The following is a 23,840-nucleotide window of genomic DNA, read 5'->3' as shown; positions in this document are numbered from 1 at the left end:
AGCATTTACTTACTTTTGTAATAATTAAATTATAATTTTTAAAGAAATAAATAAAAACAAGGCCGAAGTACTAAATTTATAATTTGACAAATTTTAATATTTAAAAGTTGTTCCGACGATTTTCTCAAACAGCAGAGTAGACGCAGTGGCACATCCAATAAAAGCGTCCCCATTTGCTCCTTATATCAGCCACGTCATGCTGTACATGCTGTAAAGCACAGACATATATACTGTGACAGCAGTAGTCAAATGTAAAGCGAATCCCATTGTTGCTTCCCCAAAACCACAGAAGCAGAAACAGAAACAAACCCTTACTTTACTTTACTTCCATTGCATTGCATTGCAGCACCTCGTGCCTCGCCGGTGACCTCGCCGGTGACCCTTGATTTTCGCCATGTCCCTCACTCCCAAATCTCTGTCTCCTTTTCCCCTTTCCTGATTTTCTGGGATCACTGGGTTTCGCGTGCTTTTAACTGGAAAAGAGAGTGCTTCTGAATTTTTCTCCTTTTTCTTTCTTAACAATACGATATGTACGTGGTACCTCCAACCCAACGGTCGGATCCGAGTTCAGGATCCGGTGATTTACGGGTTTACCAAGCGTGGAAGGGGAGTAATGTGAGTTCTTCTTCTGGGCTTTTAGTTTTTTTTTTTAAATCAATATTAAGTGTGTCAGCGTTCTATTCTAGCTTAGTTTCTAATTAGTTGCAGTCGTTCTAAAATTATTCACTTCTTAATTTTAATTTTTTTTTTACTACTATAGTTCAGTGTTTTTCTTTTAAATTTTAGATGAAATCAGTTTTATGTTACTAACATGGAAAATGAATCTGCCCCAAGGAGGTGTAGAACACCTTATGCTTTGATTAATGAGGATTCTCATCTTTCAATAAGCAGCATTTGTGAGAGAGTAGTCTTATTTCTGAGCATTCCTCTTTAGCATTTTGGATTGGTAGGTACTAAAAGAAAAAATGGAGTTAATAAAACTGAGAAGTCCCGTTCTTCCCCCCAGACCTGGCATTGTCTTCATTGTAAAATCTGAAAACCAAGCCTTTGTGCTAAATAGAATACATTCGTAAAGTTATCTAACACTATTGTAACTGGTTCGTGACTTTGGAGAGGCACATGTTAAATCTTAAAATTTTAGTTAAATATAAAATGTTTGGGAAAGCGGAATAATAAAGTGAGGTATGACAAAGATGGTGGGCTATTGGCTAAACATTTAGTTGTGTAGGAGAAAGTAGTTGCTGGTTATTTTCTAAGATGATGTATTGAATTTAGGCTGAACCCTTGTCACTTAATTTGGGCAGTACTGACTGACATTATAAATTATGATTATGATTAATTCTATATATTGTGGTGTAAATGTATTCATAGTTATATCTTGTATTTTCTTTTCATAAATCGTTTCTTCCACAGAACTTAAAAAAACAGAAATATGTCTGTGACTGCTACTGCAATTAGTTGAAATATGTTGCTGTTCTAGTGATTTTGTAACTATTAGACTCACATTCCTTATAATTCATCCGTTTCTTGCAGAAATTTTTTCTTCAGGGCAGGTTCATATTTGGACCAGATGCAAGATCGTTGGCCCTGACAATTTTTCTTATTGTTGCTCCTGTTGCAGTTTTCTGTGTCTATGTTGCCAGAAAACTGATGGATGATTTTTCTGATCACTTAGGGATTACCATAATGGTCATTGCTGTTGTATCCACGATTTATGTGAGATTCTCTCCCTCCCTCATGATACATTCAATTTAGTTCTTTGACCCTACTTTATAATCATGAGGGATCTTTCTCTATGTTGCATCTCACACACACTTCACTGAAGTAAGGTAGAAGCTGGGATTTGGTAAAATATATGACTTGGATGATGCTCTTTTTTTTTTTTTCAGCTGTTTATTTGAACGATTCAAACAAAACTAGCCATAATTATGATCAAACTAATATGCTCAAACTAGTGCAACTAATGCAATTTTAATCCTAACAAAGAAATCAAATCCATGGCTAAGCTAAGTATTGTAGGTTGGTGCCATTTTGTTTTGGATTAATGAAAATATTTTATTAGAAGGGAAACAAAGGTTACAAGGAGAAGGTGGAGTAGATTATTATTATGATATCCCTCTAAATAATTTCTTCCAAAGTTTTTCGTAGTTTCCCTTTATCCCTATACACAAGGCTAAAACCAATGCAATCCCTTCTCTTTGCCGGTGCCTTTAATGGTCTTCATTACACATGTTCATTCATTCTTAATCAAATTTTTGTCATCTTCTTAATAAGCACTGTCAATATCACTTTGTGTACAATCATTTCTTATTCTATTTTGTTCTTATTTGATCATACATTTATCTTAACATTTTTATTTTTGTTGTTCTCATTATTTTTCTCTCGTTATCCTCACTTTTGTAAAATCCTTTTCTGTTTTAACTTAATTGATATAGCTTGTAAATACTGAAATTCTATTCTTATTTCAATACATTATAATTTACATGTATATATAGGAGTTTAAACCTAATATTTATATGGGAGAATTTCCTAAAATATCTTCTAATAATAATCTTTTAGAAATAATAACAAATAATTACAGAGATAATGAAAATAAATATTTACAATAAATTATAATCATTAACATATTCTCAATACTCTCCCTCATTCTGGTGAATGGATATATATCATTTCTAAATTGCGAGAAATATCTTGGAACCGCTCAACTGCCAATCCCTTGGTTAACACGTTTGCTAGGTGATCTTGAGAAGGGACATAAGTAGTAGCTATGAGATCATTATCCAATTTTTCTTTTATGAAATGCCAATTAATCTTTATATGTTTTGTCCTATCATATTTGACAGGATTATGATCTATGTTGATGACAGACTTATTATCCTACAAAAGTTCTATAAGACCAGTGAATTTTAATTTGAGGTAGTCAAGAATGATCTTCATCTATAGAAGTTCCCACACTCCTTGGGCTATAGTCCAGAATATAGCTTTAGCACTTGATCTGGCTCTAACACACTGTTTTTTACTCCTCCATGTGACTAGATTTCCAGCCAAAAACATCTAGTATCCTGAAATGGATCTTTTGTCTACAATGAAACCTGCATAGTCAACATCTGTATATATTTTTAAGGAGAGACTCTCCCTTTTTAGAGAGTATGCCTCATCTAGGATTTGTTTTCAGATATTGGAGGATCTTGTTCACTGCATGTAAATGCCTTTCACATAGATCAAGAAACTTCACTAGCCTTTTGGTATTGTGTTTTGTCTACAATAGAACTCTCCTCATGTTCTCCTATTCGGTGGTTCTATTCTATAGGTACTCCAATAGTTTTACAACCTAGCTTTCTCGTTTCCTTGAGAAGATCTAGAGCATATTTTCTCTAAGAGATAAAAATTCCTTGTTTGAGTAGACCATATCAATTCCTAGGAAGTACTTCAATTTTCCTAAATCTTTCATCTCCAATTGAGCAACTAATTTCTTTTTCAAGCTTTGTTTTTCAATTTCAACATCACCTGCAATGATCATGTCATTCACATAATTGGCAAAAATGCTAATTTACCATCCCGTGAATGTTTTATGAAAAGTGTATGATCACCCTGACTTTACTTATATCTTAAGGACATTATAGCCTGTGTAAACCTACCGAACCAAGCATGAGGAGATTGCTTAAGTCTATATAAAGCTTTCTTTAATTTGCTTACCTTGTTTTTGCCAACAATGGTGTCGTACTCGAGGGGAATATCCATATACACTTTCTCCTCTAAGTCTTCATGTAGGAAGGCAATTTTTACATTAAATTGGTGCAAGCTCCAACCAAAGTATGCTCATAATGAAAGGATAGTTTAATAGTATTCACGTTGTGCAAATGTCTCTTCAATTCCATTCAGGCGTATCCTTTTGCAACTATTCTGCTCTTGTACCGATCAAGGGCACTCATCTGATCGATATTTAGTTGTGCAAATTCACTTGCAACTTACTGTTTTCTTGTTCTTAAGTTCTTCTACAATCTCCTAAGTGGCATTTTTTTCCAATGCACTCATCTCTTCATTCATGGCTTAAACCCATTTCAAATCCTTTAAGGTTTCTTGTACTGTCTTAGGGATATTTGAAGAATTAATAGCATAGATGAAACTTTGATATTGCATACATAGATGTTTAGTGGATACAAATTGAGAAATAGGATACTTGACACAATAACTTTTTTCTTTTCGCAAAGCAATTGGCAAGTTGTCTAGATTAAGCTGATAATTGTTTAAAGGACCTCTAGTTTGACTGACTGAAGTTGCTGTTGGACCAGGTGGACTTTTCTTCCCCTTAATAGACCAAGGTAGGTGTGCTTGCTTTTGTTGGTACTATAGGTGTGCTTGCTTTTGTTGGTACTAAGTCACCTTCTTCTTTGCCTGAGTCAAAGTAAGGAGGAGTCAATTTCTGCATATGACAAGGATTAAGAGGAAGAGATGACAAAGATTCATGAGGACCAATAGACTTAGCTTCTTGACGACTTCCCCCCTAAAGTTGAATTGAAAGTAAAATGATTCTGTTTCATTAAAGGTGCTATCCATAGAAACGTAGACCCGACAACTTGAAAGGTGATAACATTTATAGCTCTTTTTTAGCATACCATATAAAAATAGACTTAAACTGCACAAGGTTCTAACTTACCACAATGTTGATTGTGAACATGAACCTAAAGACAAAACAACCCAAGATATGAACCTAAAGGTTGTTCACAATAGGAACAAAAGGATGAAAAGTAGACATTGACTGAACAAGACTTGAGCCATTCAAATGTGACTGGGCAACTTGTTGATTATATAACCATCTGTTAAAATTTCTTCTTTTCAATATGATTTTGGCATTGTCATCTGAAATAGTAAAGCGTAGGTAACTTCCAAAAGATGTTGATTTTTCCTTTCTACAACTCCATTTTGTTGAGGGGTAATACAGTTTCTAACAACAAATATGAAATAGAACAAAGAAAAGAGGAAGAGAATAACTGTGATTCTGTATTAATTGCAATGAAGAACATACAGAAAAGAGAAAGACTCCTTACTGCCCAGAGCAGTGCTCCTAATAGAGAAACAAATATGTTTCCTCTACCCAAATGCAACAAAAACACAATGATCTCCCCTGATCACTCATGATTCCTATATAACAAAAATATCTTTTATTCTCTCTCTCTCTCCTCTAACTGCTTTTCCCACATCTCTCATGCCACGTCAGCTCCTCCTCTCTTCCTAAGTGAGTACACTAACAGTTGCTTGGGATTGGATTTCCCTTCATGGGCCAAAGGCTCAACTGACCCACTTAGGAATGGGGCCTTATCAATGCCCCCTTCTTCAAGTGTCTTGTCCTCAAGACCAACCTCTGGAAATTGGTTTCTCATTGTCATTGCATCTTCCCATGTAGCTTCATCCTTCGTCTTCACCTTCCAAAGTATTAGCCACTGAATCAGGTCCTCGCCTCCCTTATGAATGACTCTTGTATCTAGAGCTTCAGGTTCAATCATCTTTGTTCTATCATCCTCCAAATCAGTGGGTATTTCAGATCAGCTTTATAGTTACCAATTGCTTTCTTGAGCACCGATACATGGAACACAGGGTGGACTCTGGTGTTTTGAGGCAATTTCAAGCGATATGCTACTTCTTTGACCCTTTCCACAATTTCGAAGGGCCAATAGTACTTGGCACTTAGCTTTGGACTGATTCGAGCCTCAATAGTATACTATCTATGTTGTTTTAGTTTAAAAAAAAACCATTTCTCCTACCTTGAAACTTCTCTCCTGCCTATGCTTGTCAGCTTGGGCCTTCATTCTCTCTTGAGCCCTCACCAATGACTCTTTAATTGTCGCAACGCCTCATCACAATCCAAGAGCTTTGTTGTACTGTGCGTACTCTTATTTCCTCTTGAACACACCTAACAATCATGGGAGGTTTCCTTCCATAAACAGCCTCAAATGGGGTAGTGCCCGTTGATGAGTGGAAATTGGTATTAAACCAATATTCTGCCCATGGGAGCCACAAACTCCATCCCCTTGGGCTGATTAGTGATAAAGCACCTTACGTAGGTCTCTAGACAGCAGTTAACCACTTCGGTTTGACCATCCATTTGAGGATGGTAAGCCGTGCTCATCTTTAGAGTAGTCCCTTGCATTCTGAAAAATTCTTTCCAAAAAGACTCATAAACAAAGGGTCCCGATCACTAACCACTGAGTTAGGAACCCCATGCAACCGAACCACTTCTTTTACAAACAAGTCAGCAACAAAGTGATAAAGTGACTGTATTTAGTCAGTCTATCAACCACAACCAAGACAACTTTGAATATCGTGGCAAGCCAGTTATGAAGTCTAAACTGATGTCCTCCCAAACCTTCTCTGGAATTGGAAGAGGTTGTAAGAGCCCTCCTGGAGCAGTGGTCATATACTTTTGGCATTGGCACGTATCGCACGATTGTACAAATTTCACGTTATCATTTTTCATCCCTTTCCAATACAGATTTGCAGCTAGCCTCTGAAATGTGCGATAAAAACCCGAATGTCCTCCTTGGGGTATGGCATGAAACTCTTCTAGCAATTTAGGAATCCAAGCTGAATTTTCAGAAACAACTAACCTTCCCTTATAAAACAGGATCCCATGTTTGTATGTGAAATCTGGACTGACTTCTTTTCCTTGCTGCAATGCTTCAATAATGCTTTTCCACTTATCTTCTGCATGCACTTCAGCTATGATATCTTGGCTATCAAGCCAAACAGGTACATACATTAATATTTTGCATTCAGATTCACCCATGCTTCTCGATAACACATTTGCTTCCTTATTTTCCAGCCCAGGTTTGTAAATAATCTCAAAATCATATCCAAGCAGTTTTGCAAGCCAATTTTGTTGGCTTCCTGTGGTAATCCTCTGTTGCAGCAATTGTTCAGACTTTTTTGATCTGAATACACCTTAAACCTTCTTCCCAAAAGATAAGGCTGCCAATGTTGAATTGCTAAGGTTACTGTCATTAACTCCTTTTCATATGCAGATTTGGCTAAGTTTCTACTTCCCAAAGCCTTGCTGAAGTATGCCATTGGTCTGCGGTTCTGCATGAGAATTGCTCCAATACCCAAACCTGATGCATCACATTCTACTTCAAAATCTTCCTCAAAATTGGGTAAAATTAAAACTGGGGCTGTGGTTATTCTCTTTTTGAGTTCCTCAAAAGCTGCTTGTGCCTTGCTATTCCAACCGAATCCATCCTTCTTAGTTAACTCAGTGAGAGGTTGTGCAATTTTTTCACAGTCCTTGATTAACTTACCCTATGAGTCCAAGAAAACCACGAACTCCCTTAACATTTTTTGGTGCTGGCCATTCCATTACACTAGGCACTTTTGAAGGATCTATTGACACCCATTGGGCTGAAATCGCGTGGCCCAGATACTCCACACTAGTCTGCGCGAAACTACACTTTTCCTTATTCGCAAACAGTTGTTGCTGCCTCAAGGTTTCCAGAACAGCCCTCAAATGTCTCAAGTGATAATCCCAAAACATACTATAAACTAGTATGTCGTCAAAGAACACTAACACCTTTTCTCAAGAACTTACATGAGAGACTGGAATGTGGAGGGAGTGTTTGTGAGCCCGAAATGCATTACGAGATACTCACAATGTCCTTTGTGGGTCCTAAACGCTGTTTTTGGGATGTCTTCTGCTTGCATCCTCACTTGGTGATATCCAGACCTCAAATCCAATTTGGAGAAGAAGTGTGACCCAATAGCTCCTCAATCACGGGTATAGGGAATTTATTAGGTATGGTTACCTTATTGAGTGCCCTATAATCAACGCACATCCTCCACTTGTTGTTCTTCTTCACAAGAATCATAGGACTGAAATATTCACTTTGACTATGTCTAATGTGCCCATTATCAATCAACTCTCTCACTTGCTTCTCAATTTCATTTTTATGATGGTAGGGATAATGATAAGGTCTTACATTGATTGGTCCTTGTCCTGGAACCAATGTAATTACATGCTCCTTGGCTCGGACTGGGGGTAGCCCTTTAGGTTCTTCAAAGACATCATTGTATGTCATCAAGATCTTTTCTAATTCCTTTTGCCTCTCCTTTGACAAACTCACCTCCTTTTGATCATGTGGCTCTTTCAACAAACCACAGTGTGACGTTAGAAGTTTCTCTTTCTGCATAATTCCTGTTAAGACTCTTTTTCCTTCATCTGTTTCAATCTTCATTGTGTGCCTTTGCCAATCCACCACCGTTTCCCCTGGGGATTCCAGCCATGACATCCCCAAAATAACGTCCAAATCTTCTAGTTCAAACAAAAACGCATCCACCGCAAACTCCCTTGCATCAATTTTGAGTTTAATCCCACAACAAACTCCCAAAGTCTCCGTTTTATGTCCACCCATGGGAACTTTCATTTTCTTATTAACCTCCCAATTCCAACCCATTGCCTCCACCAACTTCTTAGAGATGAAATTATGAGTTGCCCCACTGTCAATTAAAATTAACACTGGAATATCACAAATATGACCCTTCAATTTCATCGTGCTAGGATTATCTCTCTTTTTGCCCTCCAATCTAAGCAAATTAATGACACTACATTCACCTTTGAATTCTGCAGCCTCCATGTCGCCGAAATTTCCGTCCGCGCCAACCTCATCTTTGCACTCGAATTGAAACTTCTCATCCACCATAATAAGTCTCAACTGCTTTACTGGGCAGTGGTGTAATGGGCCATATGTGCCACCACACTTAAAGCAAAGGCCTTTTTGGCACCTCTCAAGGAGATCCTAGTAGGCTAAATGTTTGGTTCTTTTGTTTCTGAAACCCATTTTGTTTTTCTCAACCCCCCTCATCTTTAACATTTGGGCTAGGCCCATTAGTTCCACTTCCTGCTCCATTACTCCTTCACCCGCTCTGACCCATTACGTTGGAGTGGTTTTTATGACCCGAATGTACTGATCCACCTGGGCGCGTGTCAAATCGCTCTTGACTTCCAAACCGACGCGCTGACAGCTCAGCCTCCATCGCACGTGCGGTGTTCATCATTCTGCCCCTGCTCAACGGATTCGTCGTATGAAGACTCCTCAATCGTGTCCAGATCTCCTCACTTAACCCATGGATGAAGAATGCGAAATATTGTTCATCTTCCATTCGAGGTACTTGAGCCACCAAACACGCAAATTTCTGAACTTACTCCGCACTTCCCGTTTGTCGCAGAAATGTGAGTTGTTCAAACACACACCCCTCTCCCAAGCCACCATAGCGTTGGAGCAATTCTTTCTTCAATATTTCTCAAGTCAGCTCTTTGTAATCATTCAACAATGCGTTGGAAAAATGTAGTGTGCCGCCTTCCCTATAGATTTGAGCCAAGCTCAACTTCACCTACCTACTTGTTTCTTGTACCCGAAAATAAATCTCTGCTTGAGTTATCCATCCTAAAGGATCTTCGCCGTAAAACATTGGTAATTCAATCTTCTTAACAGATTGGCGAAATTCATCCAAAGCTTCGCCCTCCAAGGACTTCATTCCAGCACCAGATACGAAGGTATTCTTACTTCCTTTCGGGTCTCCCGATTTCTTTCCTCTCGCCGAGTTCTCGCCTTCATTGTGACTATTTCTACTGAGCGTCCTCGTCATTAGCTCCACCAACTTGGACTGGTTCTTAGCCACTTTCTTTTGCAGAGTTTTGATGAGCTTCGTCTGATTGTCCGCAGCTACCCCCCTCATGGCATCATCAATGGCGGAATGATTCTGTGAGGATTGATGTTGAATGGTTTCCATCGAGTCTCTAATCTTGTCTAGGTCTCCTTCTACCTTGCCCAATCGAGCATCTATTTCTTCCGCTGATTTCATGTGTACTCCTTTCTTCTTTGGTGGCATCCACTATCTAGAAAATCCGGTAGGTTGGACCAAATAATACGATTATGAAATAGAACAAAGAAAAGAGGAAGAGAATAACTGTGATTCTGTATTAATTGCAATAAAGAACATACAGAATGGAGAAAGACTCCTTACTGCCCAGAGCAGTGCTCCTAATAGAGAAACAAATGTTTCCTCTACCCAAATGCAACAAAAACAGAATGATTTCCCCTGATCACTCATGATTCCTATATAACAAAAATATCTCTTATTTTTTTTTTCTCTCTCTCTCTCCTCTAACTGCCTTCCCCACATCTCTCATGCCACGTCAGCTCTTCCTTTCTTCCTACGTGAATACACTAACAACTGCTTGGGATTTAATTTCCCTTCATTGGCCAAGGCTCAATTGACCCACTTAGGAATAGGGCCTTATCAAGGGGCATCTGCACACTTCAACTTAGGAACAACTCCTTTTTCTTGTAGAAATTGAGAAAATTTTTGGTCTCATATTTCTGTCCATTATTTGCCGTAAGCGTTTAATTGCTTGTCAAAATTGTGTTTGAACTAGGTGATAAAAGTTCACAAACAATTGAATCTCATCAACTTTATCTTTCATCAAATAAATCAAGTAACATATGTGCAGTCATCAATAAATGATACAAATCATTTGGCACCAAAAATATTAGCAATAGTTTCTGGTCCCCATATATCAGAATGGATAGGATTGAAAGGTGAATTACCTTTATGTAAAGTATTTGGAAAAGTAACATGATGATGTTTAGCAAACTGACAAACATCACATTGAAAAGACAACTGATTCTTTCAAAAACAAATAAGGAAGCATATTCATAAGCAAACAAAAAGGTAGATGACCTAGACACTTATGTTGAAGTCAAATTTGAGAATAGACATCCTCAAAAGAAGTCTGATTACAAAAATTAACCCCCCTTCTTCTAGCATTGTCTTGGGCTTCATTTTACATTGACTAAAAGTAATATAACCTCCATTCCTTAGCAACTTCAATCATCTTCCCCGAGGCAATATATTGAAAAACACAATGAGATGAAATGAAAGGTTACTGCATAATTTAGCTCATGAATGAGTAATGAATGAAGATAAGATTAGTCAAGAACATAGGAACATGAATAACATTTTTTAATGAAAGAGAAGTGATAAGTTGAACATTACCACAACCATGAATGAGCGTTTGTGAACCATTAACAATTGTAATGTGATGTGTACCAGATAAAATGGAGTAAGAAGTTAAAAAAGGTTTGGGTTTATGTGATCAGAAGCACTTCAGAAGCACCATAGTCAATTATCCAAATATCCCTAGGTACAGAACATGAAGTATTGAAAGAAGATAAACTAGAAGTCTTACTAGTCATGACAAGAGAGGTCCATGGGTCATTCATGGTTAGAAAAACTTACGTTTTAATAGGGAACATAAAAAGGTTTAAGAAACAAGAGAGGTCTCGACCAATAGAATGACACTAACAGAATGACCAGCAAAGGTCAACAAGGCATTGCGAGAGGAAAAGAAAAAGTACATATTAAAATAGGAATGAAGTCTGAATGTTTTCACTTTGGGCAGAAAAGGATCCCAATTAATAGAGTAGGTCCAACAAACAAAATGATGTTTATGGCGAGTCAAATGACGGTTGGGAAAGCGCACATGGCTTTCACCAGAAATGTTGACTTGCACCAAATAGTGACATTAGAGATGGGGGACAAAGCAAAAGAATGAGAGAATGAGAGATGGGAGACAAAGCAAAAGAATAAGAGAACAAGATGGAGGTAGGGTTCGATCTCGACTTGCGAAGACAGAAGGGAGGGCAAACTTGCCCTTTTGCCCTTGTTTGATATAGTGGCTGCAATTTTCACCTTTCATGGCCAGGATTCGTGCGATCGTGCCCACTATTGCTGTTATTGACTACTATGTTTAGTACATTACAATTTACATGTAGATATAGGAATTTATCCTAATATTTACATAGGAGGGTTTTATAGAATATCTTCTAATAATCTTGGAGATAATAACAAGTAATTATAGAGATAATTGCAATAAATATTTACAATAAATTGAAATCATTATGATATATTCTCAAGAATATGAATTGCTTCAAGCAATGGGGTTGTAAGAGATCTCTCTTAGTAAGGTTTATTTGTTGAGATCTTACCTTAATTATGTAGATATCATAGGAGATATGATTTAGTTGGCATTATATTTATTTATGACAAATTTGAATGTGTACATGTAAACATTCTATAATTAAGCTATTAAAGATTGATGCAAAATTACGGAAGATTGAGAGGAAGAAGAGTATGAATTGGTCTCTCTTTTATTGCATTCCATCAAACCTTCCTTGTTTCATTATTGTTCTTGCACTACATGTAATGATATTTGGAAAAAGGCTCAGAATGTGTAGTATGATAACATTCAGCGACTGTATGATGTTATTAATAAGCCACCATACAGATATCAGAAGATGATTTCATGTCCTATGCTAATAGGGCCCAGTCAGCCATGAATGAGTATAAACTCCTTATCTCTAAAGCATGGGTACGACACTTCCCATGGAGTACTGGTACCAAATACGCGTACCCAAAAAAATTTGCAAAAAATGAAAATATGGTACGGGAAATGAAATTTTTTTAACTAAAATTTTAAAATTTTAGGTATTTATTTTCCAAAAATCTGATTTAGTTGTCTCTTTCTTCCCTCAAACTTTCACATATCACTACTTCCTCCAGCCTCCACATACCCACAAGTTGCAAACTGTTGCTTTTCTCCTCCCATCTCAAACCTCAACCATCAGCTTTCATTGGTGAGCAACAAACATCGAGCAACAACAGCAAATGATAACGGTGGCAAGTTTGGTGATCATCTCTTTCGACAATGGCAAGTTACAAATATGCTAAAATTTGTGTACTTATATTTTATATATGGTTTTTTATATTTATTTTGTACAATTTTATATGTCTATATAGATATATACATATATATATATATATATATATATATATATATTATTTTTTTAATTGACGTACCCGTACCCTATTTTTTTAGAAAATGTCGTATCCCGTACGCGTATTTGTACCTGGTATCGGAACTGTACCTGTATCCATGCAACATAGCTCCGAATTATATATTGACATCCATTTAAAGAAGATGATTGTGGGGCTTGATAATGTCTGCTTGATCTATGTTCTCCATGGCCTTGATAAGAAGTATGAGTCAGTTCAAAGTATAACTAGTAAATCTCATTGGTTGTATTACACGTCTCCTCAGTTTAGGGGAAATGGGGGAGAGTATAACCAGATCAAAATCTTCTGCTCTTGTTTCTAATTTTGTTGGTTGTTGAAGTGGAGGTTGTGGCTGTGGCTGTGGAGGTGGCAGAGGACGTCATGGTGGGGGACATCCTTAGTGCAGCTACTGTAAGCACTTTGGCCATACCCTAGAAAGTTGATATTCCCTTGTTTGTTTTTCAGAAGAATTAGTCATTGTGACTTAGACCTTTGATGATTGAAACAGTTAGAGCCCAAGAACACCAAAAGCATATGTTGTAAGATGATGAATATAAGGAGTTTTTGCAGTTTAAGACATCATAGGCCTCATCTTCAGCCACATTGCTCATACTAGTAATTCTACAGTTTCTTTCAATCATCATTTGATGGTCACTGAATTTTGGACTTCAGTACATTTGATCTGGTCGTTCTCTAGTAATTCTCTTCTTTTCTCAAGTTGTCTCTACCTGAAATTCCTTATCATGGCCCTTACAGATTGGCCAAAAGCTAAAGCTAGTGGCATTTGTTGTGTCAATCATCTACCATCTTTATCTCTTGATTCTAATAGTTCTTTTAGTTTGATTTCTATTAGTTGGGTAAAATACCTATCAAGCTAAAATACATTTTTATTGTACTATTATACGATTAGCTATCGTATATAGTAGTGAATGTTAGGGCTTAAAAGGAACATGAGAAAAAAATGAAAGTGAAAGAAATGAGAATGTTAAGATGGATTGGTTGTCATGAGTTAGGATAGGATAAAAAATGATTGTATATGTGATAATATTAGCGTAGCAACTATAATAGAAAAGATGATAGAAAATTGTTTAAGGTGATTTAGTCCCGTAGAGAGGTCACTAGAGGCTCTAGTGAAGACAATGGATGACATGACTTTTAGTTCAGTAAAGTGTGATAGAGGGAGACCTAGAAGAACTTTAAATGATAATAAAAGAGATCTAATAAATTATATGAGAATTTGGTTTTTAACCAAACTTAATGGTGTCATGTGGTCCATGTAATTGACCTCATCTAGTGGAACAAGGCTTGATTGTTGTTGTTGTTGTAGTTGTCTAACTCGTAGTCAAAGTTGTTCTTTAACCTTCACTTTTGATACTTTTTTTATACAGGATTGGAGTAAGGGGAAAACGATTGGTACAAGATATGAGTCAGGTGTGCTTTTACTACATGTAGTCTCCTTCGTCAATTGCTACTTACTTGCACATTAAAAGTCTGCTAGCCTCCATTGATAGTTTGGCCATCCAAATCTCAATAAGTTAAAGAAAATGGTTCCTCACCTATCCTCTTTAGAGTCCCTAGAGTTTGAGTCCTGTTAAGTTGGAAAGCTATGTGACATTGGCCATTACAGCAGTTGGACATAAAAGTTGCCTTTCTTCATTGAGACCTAGCAGTAGAACTGTATATGAAGCAATCACTTGGTTTCGTTGCTTAGGAGGAGTCTCACAGATATGTATGCCATCTTTGCAAGGCTTATATGGTCTTAAATAATTTCCTAGAGCATGGTTTGTGAGATTTAATACAGCTATTCAACAAATTAGCATGATTTGGAGGGAAGTTGATCACTCTCTATTTTATAGATGCTCTTCTAACTGTTGTATTTATATGGTTGTCTATGTTGATGACTTTTGTTATCACAAGTAGTGACATTATGGGATTACAAGATTGATACAGCACTTAGCTCACCATTTTTAGACAAATGATTCAGGCTGATTGCAGTATTTTCTTAGAATTGAAGTGACTCAGTCAAAGGCGGAAATTACTATATCTTAGAGAAAGTATGCTATGAATATTTTGGAGGAAGCTAGCATGCTAGATTGCAAGCCAATTGATACTCCTATGAATCTACCAATTGGAGCATTGTTGGGAAGTTAAACCTTGTAGTTAGTATTGTCAATTAGTTTCTTAATTCTCCCTGTGATAGTCATTGGGATTGTGTAGTTTTAATTTTGAGATACATTAAGGAGCCCCTGTACTGTCTTGTATACATAGATAGATGTCATTAAAATATTTTTGCACACAGATGCAAGTTGGGCAGGTTGCTAGTCCCTTGATTAGTTATTTGGGGGACAAGGGCACAATAGTGTGAAAAAGTGACAGGAGTAAAGACTGTAAATACCATCCCTGTCCTGGACTGACATTATTCACCAAACACACAAATCCCTCCGCTGTATGTAAATGCACAGTCTCTGAAATAGAAGTTTGAGCTGCACATCACACATCCTTAGCAGACAACTTTCTAACGTCTACTACTCTGCACTGTAAATGTGCAGTTTCTGAAATAGAAGTTTGAACTGCACATCACACATTCTTAGGAGACAACTTTCTTAGGTGTACTGTTTGCAACTCTGCAATAAATCACCAGCGGTAATCCTATTGGGGATTCTCTAAATGAAGTACTGGACTTCAGTTGCAGCTTTGAGTTTCCAAAGGGACTTCTCTAGAAAGTTCTCTTTATTTGCAGGAAGCATTAAATGTCATGTATCTGAAAATGAATCTGTATTATGATGTATGAGCTTTCTGTATCACTTTCTTACTCCCACTACCTCTTATACTCCCTTTCCAATTGAATCCTCCTCTCACCCATTGTCTTTCTTCCTTGAGTCCATTCTGTTATGCTGGAGGTTCCCGATGTAAATATTCTTCATGTCATGATCCTTCAGCCTTGACCCGCTGCATCTCACCTTTTTCCTCCTAGAATATACATAAGTTATTTAGGGGTAGGGGGCACAAGAAATTACACCAAATAAGTCAAGAGTCTGCATCCTCTTACTAAGATAGAACAAAAATGTCAAAAGCACCAGGGATTCTAGGATTGAAGATTCCGTCCCATTAAAGTTCCCAAACATGTGGATATTCCTGGAGTTTTAATTGATATAAAATATTCAACGGTAGGATTATTTTTAAGGAAGGAAATTCAGATTTCAGAGAGACGAAGGCCTATTAATAAGGCATTCCTTAGAGGGGTTGGCTCTAAATTAATATCCTATGAGACTATCAATATGAGTTCATGGCTGTAGATATCATTGGGACACATGGATCTTGATTTTCTTGGATGCTGCTTGCATTATGTCACTCTTTAGACAGTAGGCCGCAAAGACCACTTCAATCTAACTTTTTTGAGGTATTTGACGTAAGCAATCGATAATCCAATGGTTGCTAGTACAACTCCAATCTAATTTAGTAATTATTAGGTTTATATTTTATCTTTTTTTACAAGTCCGGTTGCATATAGTTTACTGGAGTTTATTATTTTCAGTTGTTTAAGTGGTGGATATCATATGAATTCAAAGCATAATTAGTTAATAAAATTGGGTGATGTGTGGTTTTATGAAAAAGCTTGACTTAGGTGTAAAATATAATTAACCAAGAGAATCATATATAGTTTGTGTTCATAGCATGTTGAAGATCAATGATTTAACATCTTTGTCCAGAGAAAGTGACATCAGGGAACCCAAGTGCATGTCTGATCTGGTTTGCACATTGTTCTATATTTTTAATTTTACCCCTGAATCCAAGAGCACGTCTTGCTTGGCAAATCAGGATATATGATTTACATCTCCTTGTGTGAATGTAAAAATGGAGATGGCCTGGGGGTAACTGGTTTAGTCCATCTCATCTAGATGCCAAAATTCATTGGGTTTAAGTCAATTGGCCCTTAACAAATGTATAAGAGAAGAAGAAAATATGATGGGTCCAATAGTAACAAAGGCCTACTGGTATATGAAAGGAAAAAGAAAAAATATCTGAGAAGATTTGGTTTAGCAAAGAGAGAGAGAATCATCACTGGATGGTGACAAGTAGCTTGGGTGTGTGGGCTGAGGAGATTGGGGAATCAATATTAAAAAAGGGAGAGAGAGGGAGGTAGGAAAAAAATTGGTGAAGGTTTTGAAGGGTTAGCTTCACTATGCTGGTGACTGTCTTCTTTTCTTTTCTTGAGTATTCTATTATTTGAGGAATCTTCCTCAGCTGCAAGGAGCTTTACTCCCTGATTTCTCAGTTAATAGAATTCAATTTTTGTTTCTATCAAAGACTGAAACACCTCAGTACCTTCTGGTTTAGATGATGGCTGACCCTAATCAGGGAAAAACCTTGAAGCTAAATTTGGACAATATTGATGATGCCATCATAGGTCAATATGGATATGCTTGAGTGTCATGAAAATTTAACCGAGTTTAATTAGGTCAGAGATGAAACAAGAGAAAATGAAGAAAGAGAAAGAAAAATAGAGTATTTTCTGAAATATTTTGAAGTGTAACTAAGTGTTCCAGCTGGCAGCTAGTTAACTGGCTAACAGAGCCTAAGAGTTACTAGGGTAATGATCTTAACTAATACACGCTAACATTTCCCCCTTGAAGTCAGGGTGGTTTTATCAATGCAAATTGTTCAACTACTTGTGAGTTTGTCGTCTTAGTCACAAAACCAAATTGTGGACAACTGGACAAGGCCTTTGTGAGTATGATTGCTGACTAAACTAATACATCTCTTACAAATTAGTTTGGAAGGAATTTGTTTCTCCTACTTGTAACTTTTTTATGGTGCCTATAGCCCTGTATTACTAGCTGCCAGCATGGAAATATGTTCTTCATGACCACTGACTTATGTGCTGATTTATAATCATACAGGCTACTTTTGTGTGACAAGGTGGAGGCACTGATGCATCACTTTTGTTTCGATGACTTTGGGCTCTAAAATATACTATTTCCAACTGTATGCTGATGCTATAATCTATTTCAGGTGTTGGTTCTTCTATTTTTAACATCTGGCCGAGACCCTGGCATAATTCCACGCAATGCACATCCTCCAGAGCCAGAAGGTTTTGAAGGTAGTCTAGATGTTGGGGCTGGTCAAACTCCTCAATTGCGGTTGCCTCGCATTAAGGAGGTTGAGGTCAATGGAATTACTGTTAAGGTCAAGTATTGTGATACTTGCATGCTCTATAGGCCTCCTCGATGCTCTCACTGCTCAATTTGTAATAACTGTGTAGAACGGTTTGATCACCACTGCCCCTGGGTTGGGCAGTGCATTGGACTGGTAAGTTTGACTTTTTGTTTGACAGTTGATTTTTAATTGTGAATCTAGTCTGCTGAATGTTCTATGCTAGGCAAAATGCTGGGCACAGTATCTAGGATGAGTAGATTCTGTAAGTTGTGAAAGTGAAAGAGATGGATGAGTTGTTAGCCTGGAACTTGTTGAAGTGGTTTACATGAGCCCTGCTTGAAAATCCAACATGTTTTAGAAATTTGTCAATTTTAAATATCTTAAATCCAAAATTTACTTTAAGTTCCTTGAGTCAAAACTCAAACGTTAATTCATCACAGTTAGTTATATTAATATAATATTACTTCAGGTTTATTACATTTGGCTATACATAATTATGTGAAGTTTTAGAACAATCCAGCTTATAGATGGAGTATATTGTCCTTTAAGGTGAATTTTGTTATGACAAATTTCCTTTCAAATTTATCCATTATAGTATCAGTGCTTTCATAATATGATCATGCTAAGTTAATTTAGGAAAACTTTCTGAGTTCTATCTTGGAAATAAGTTCAATTTTTGTTGGGTGGTGGTGATTTATTAATTATGGTGAGGAGACATGCTACCCAATTGTGTGTTGCTTCCAGTGAACACAAAAAACAATGCTTCTTACTGGAACACTTCACTTTTGTGGAAAAATTTCATAGTTTATGTTGGATTGAATTTATAATTAATATAAAAGTTGTTTGGCTTGATATACAATTTAAGTTTATTTCCCTGTTTACATTTTTCTATTAGAGGGTATTGTAGGAACATTTTTTCTTATCTTCCTTTCATTTGTGTATTATTTCTGGTTTGGTGACTTTTTCAGTTGTCATTTGTTACGTCTTTCTAGAACTCTGAATTCGTGCACAATTGTTATGCAGCGTAATTATCGCTTCTTCTTCATGTTTGTCTTCTCAACTACACTACTTTGTATATATGTTTTCGCATTTTGTTGGGTTTATATTAGAAGAATTATGGAGTCAGAGAATACAACAATTTGGAAGGCAATGATCAAAACCCCAGCCTCCATAGTGTTAATTGGTTACACCTTCATATCAATGTGGTTTGTTGGTGGCCTAACTGCCTTTCATTTATATCTGATAAGTACAAATCAGGTAATTACTCTTTTTAAAATCTTGGTTTAAATATGTTTTGTCTTTATACTAAATTTTGATTTTGGGCCATAATATTTTTAGTTTTAACACCTACATTTTTAAATTGTTGGTTTTGGCCCCTCTCACTGGCGAGACTTCACAAAAAAGCAACACATGGCACAAAAATTGATGTGACAACATTTGAGTTAATAACGTCATAATTTAATAGTGACTAGGGACCAAAACCAATATTTTTTGAAAATGTAGGATTAAAACAAAAAAACATAAAAAATATAGGGCTTAAAATCAAAATTTGATGTATTTTAAGGGACCAAAAAATATATTTAATTTTAAAACTCTATTCTTTAAAGATAAGCTAGCTATCCTAATGGACCTACCACTTTATATTGTCCATTGCTGTTTCAGACTACATATGAGAATTTCAGATACCGATATGATCGACGCGCCAACCCATATAACAAAGGAGTGTTCAATAATTTCATAGAGATTTTCTGCAGCAGCATTCCCCAATCAAAGAACAATTTCAGGGCAAAGGTGCCAATGGAATCAGTATTACCTGCTCGATCACTGGGTGGAGGCTTTATGAGCCCAAGTATGGGAAAAGCTGTTGACGACATCGAGATGGGCAGGAAAACAGTCTGGAGTGACATGGGTACCGCTCTTGATCATCCTGAAGGTCAATTAAACGATCGCTTGGCTATTAAGGATGGGGAATTTGGTGAACTGTCTCCAGAAATGAGGGCAACAGTAGATAACACGAGTGATCGCGCCGGAATACATCCCCGGAGATCTAGCTGGGGAAGAAAAAGTGGAAGCTGGGAAATGTCCCCTGAAGTTCTTGCTTTGGCAGCCAGGGTTGGGGAATCAAATCGTATGGGTGGAGGTAGCAGCAGTTTGACCAGTGAGAACAGACATACATAGCTACTGAAATGAATAGCCTAGCCAAGGATTTTATTGGCTGTAATTAAAAGCTATTACGTTTCTCTAGTGGTAAATCAACAGAAAAATTAATTGTATTTGCAGTGTGTGTGTGTGTGGTAAATGGAGGCTTTGCAGGGTGTTTTGTTGTTGTTTTAGCCATTGTGCTTCTAGGAAAGAATTATTTTGGTGTTCTAAGTGAGCTTTCGTTTGCCTGATGTTGTATTACGCTTACCAATTAAGTACTAGCCTTTGCTTTAACAATTAACACTAGTGTCTTGCGCCAAGTATCGGTTCTTTCCTGGATGACAATAATCTTGGGAATTATTGTTGCCACAATCTTCAGACGCCTGAATAGAAACTTGAAAGTAATATGTACAGTGCAGGCATGGACAATGAGTTCTCAACCAATCTCATGCCATAACCCTATGATGGCTGAGTAAATTGCATTTCAAAATACATCTTGGTCATAAGTTTGAATTGATGCACAGTTTTCTTCACGGGCATCTAGAGATGCAAACCAAACCAAGCAAGGCCGACTCGAACTGTTGTATAGGTTTTCTTCTCTCCTGAATGAATACCTGATTTAAGATTTTAGGGTAACGTAACATGATATATAATTTCCCATCCCGTATAGAAATGTAATCAAGGAAAATGCTATATATATATATATATATATATATATATATATATATCTTGTGTAATATTGCACAATTAAAAAATTGTGATAATAACAATGTTAGTGTGTGAAAGCTGAGATAATAATTACTCTCAACTCTCTTATTCACTCTCAATGTAATAGATTGAAGAGGAAACTTGAAAATATTATTGTGCATAATGAATACAATCAAAGACCTTAAGCCTCTATTTATACAATTGTCTTTAACTATATTTGCCTTAAAAAACTCACCGCTATTTACCGAATGACCGAATTAATCGGTTTTTCTAACTAAGCCAGCCTTATAGCTGACAATTACAATAATACCCCTTATATTCAACAATTACAATTCTCTGCCCCTACAAAATATGGATTTGACCCCAAGTCCATCAATTAGCATGCCAATTAAAATTAGGAAACTGAGTTATCATGTCTTGCAAGTCTCTCCATACTGCATCTTCGAGGCTAGTCTCCTGCCATTGTACCAAAACTTCAGTAATGGCCTTATTGTTTCTCTTCTTCATTCTTCTATCTAGAATAGCTAGAGGTGGAGGTTGAAATGCTCCATTTAGGGTGCCCACTCGCCGTGATGACTCAATTTTATGAGCCAATGGCTGGCACTGGTCGTGTCAGAACCAGGTCAGTGTACTACTCAGGTAGAGTCTTCACAGGTGATCAAGTAAAAGAGTTTGCTAATATATATGGTTTTTGTTGAAATGATTCACTCAACACCTTTGCTCATTTGTGTAAGGTAGTTTCGTGGATACCACATTATCACCATAGTACTTTTTCAATAGGGAGACATGAAATACATTGTGAATTCTAGCTGATGGTGGCAAATCTAATTTGTATGCAACCTTGCCAATTCTTTCAATAATTTTGAAGGGACCATAAAATCTTGCTACCAGCTTGTGAAAATGAGTATTAGACACAGTGTTTTGCCTATATCGTTGTAATTTGAGATACATCATATCACCACAGTTGTATTTTTTGTCTGTTTTTTTCAAATCCGCATACAACCTTATTCTTTCCTGTGCTATTCTGATATTCTATTGCAAAAGCTTCATGATCTCCTCTCTTGATTTCATTGTATGGTTAACTGCTTCCACTAGAGAATCGCCATGTAGTATCAGAATAAGTCGGAGGTGGATACCCATATAAAGCTTCAAAAGGAGTCATTTGTATAGCTGTGTGAAATTTAGTGTTGTACCATAATTCAGCCAATGGCAAGTAAGAGGACCATTTCCTGGGAAGATCTCTTGTCATACACCGCAAATAGGCTTCAACTGATTTGTTTAATGCTTCTGTCTGTTCATCTGTCTGAGGATGGAAAGCAATAGACCTGAGTAACTTCACTCCCTAAGCCTTCATCAATTTAGTCCAGAATTTGCTCATGAAGATAGAGTCCCTATCAGAAATAATCTCAGTTGGCCATCCATGAAGTTTAATAATTTGATAAAAAAACACTTGAGCAACTTTTGCAGCTCCAAATGAGTGAGCCAAAGCCATAAAATGAGCATATTTGATCAGTCTATCAATTACCAGAAATATGATACTCATATTGTGAGATTTAGGGAGACCAACAATAAAGTCCATAGTGATTGATTTCCGTGCTTGTTTAGGAATATCCAATAGCTGTAACAATCATGCAGATGATTGAAGTAAAGGTTTGTATTGTTGACAGATGCCACACTCCTGAATCCATTTTCTGACTTCTTTTTGTAAACCTTTCCAATAAAACTGCTCCTTGATTCTTTTGTAAATGATATCGTTGCCAGAGTGCCTACCAATAGCAGAGTTATGAAAATGATGTAGAATTTTCTTCTTTAGGTCAATGTCACACCAATCACCAATCTACCATTCCTTCTCAGAATATCCCCATCAAAGTTGTAATGCTTATAAGACTGTTGTGTTAGTCTGATTGTATCTACTATCTTCAGCAATTTATGATAAGTTTTCCATGCATCCTTTGCCTCAGTCATTAGATCAGAAGTAACTACCAATAAGGTGGCTAAACTGCCTTCACCTCCTTGCTTGGATAAAGCATCAACCACTACATTTTCTTTCCCCTTTTTATATTCTATACTGAAATCCAAACCAAGCAATTTCTCCAATCCCCAGTTCTACATTAAAGTGGTAGGTGGCTTCTCCAAAATTTTCTTGAGTGCCTTTTGATCAGTTCTGATTATAAAGTGTTGACCCATAACATAGTGGTGCCACTTCTTTACAGCAAAGAGAATGGCATAAAACTCCTTCTCATATGTTGATAAAAGTTGATACTTTGGTCCCATTGCCTTACTAATAAAAGCAATTGGATGATTTGATTATAAAAAGACAGCTCCAATTCCTATACCTGAGGCATCAGTCTCAATAGTGAAAGGTTTAGAAAAATTAGGTAATGCCAATATAGGGGCTGAAGTCAGTGCTTGTTTGAGGGACTGAAAAGCAATTGTTGTTGCTGAAGACCAAGAGAATGTAACCTCCTTCTGCAATAAAGCTGTTAGTGGAGTTGCCAACTTGCCATAATTGTGTATAAACCTCCTATAATACCCCTAAAGGCCGAGAAATCCTCTTAAGTCTCTATGATTCTGAGGTTTAGGCTATTGAAGTGCCTCAATTTTGGAAGGATCTGGTTTAACTCCTTTGTAAGAAATCTGACGTCCTACTTATAAGTAATAAGGTTGCATAAGCAATGATCCACAACTAGTCCTACTTATTACATAAAAAAGAATTCATATTTAATAATACTTAATAATCATACATAGTCCTTTGTAAAAAATTTAATTTCAATGATATTATTTTTTAATTATTTGATTTCTCATATAAGCAAGTTGTTGAACATTCCTTTGTAAGGAAACATGAATCTTATTCTAAATGTTTTTAGAAACAAAGAACTTGCATATTAAAACATAATTAAATTCTATAAGAAGAATTGGCAACATGTCTTATACGCGATACAATGAATAAT

At 36.7% G+C, this 23,840-nt stretch overlaps 2 protein-coding genes across 2 annotated transcripts; one reads left to right on the top strand and one right to left on the bottom strand.

The window, feature by feature from the left end:
* Positions 1-270: 270 nt before the first annotated feature.
* LOC113867587 (probable protein S-acyltransferase 7) lies at positions 271-20,235 on the top strand. The gene is made up of 5 exons (XM_027502980.1): positions 271-615; positions 1,534-1,716; positions 17,896-18,192; positions 19,063-19,296; positions 19,702-20,235. The coding sequence occupies exons 1-5, from the start codon at positions 529-531 to the stop codon at positions 20,215-20,217; spliced, it is 1,317 nt and encodes a 438-aa protein (XP_027358781.1). The 5' UTR covers positions 271-528; the 3' UTR covers positions 20,218-20,235.
* Positions 20,236-21,261: 1,026 nt separating this feature from the next.
* Positions 21,262-21,840, bottom strand: LOC113866894. The gene is made up of 2 exons (XM_027501692.1): positions 21,640-21,840; positions 21,262-21,492 (listed from the first exon to the last, which is right to left on the bottom strand). Exons 1-2 carry the CDS (start codon positions 21,838-21,840, stop codon positions 21,262-21,264), a joined length of 432 nt encoding a protein of 143 aa, XP_027357493.1.
* Between the last annotated feature and the right edge of the window lie 2,000 nt (positions 21,841-23,840).

The sequence above is a fragment of the Abrus precatorius genome, unplaced genomic scaffold, assembly GCF_003935025.1.
Source record: "Abrus precatorius isolate BTA unplaced genomic scaffold, Abrus_2018 Scaffold5, whole genome shotgun sequence".
NCBI lineage: Eukaryota > Viridiplantae > Streptophyta > Magnoliopsida > Fabales > Fabaceae > Abrus > Abrus precatorius.
This window is presented reverse-complemented; position numbering and strand designations above follow the sequence as displayed.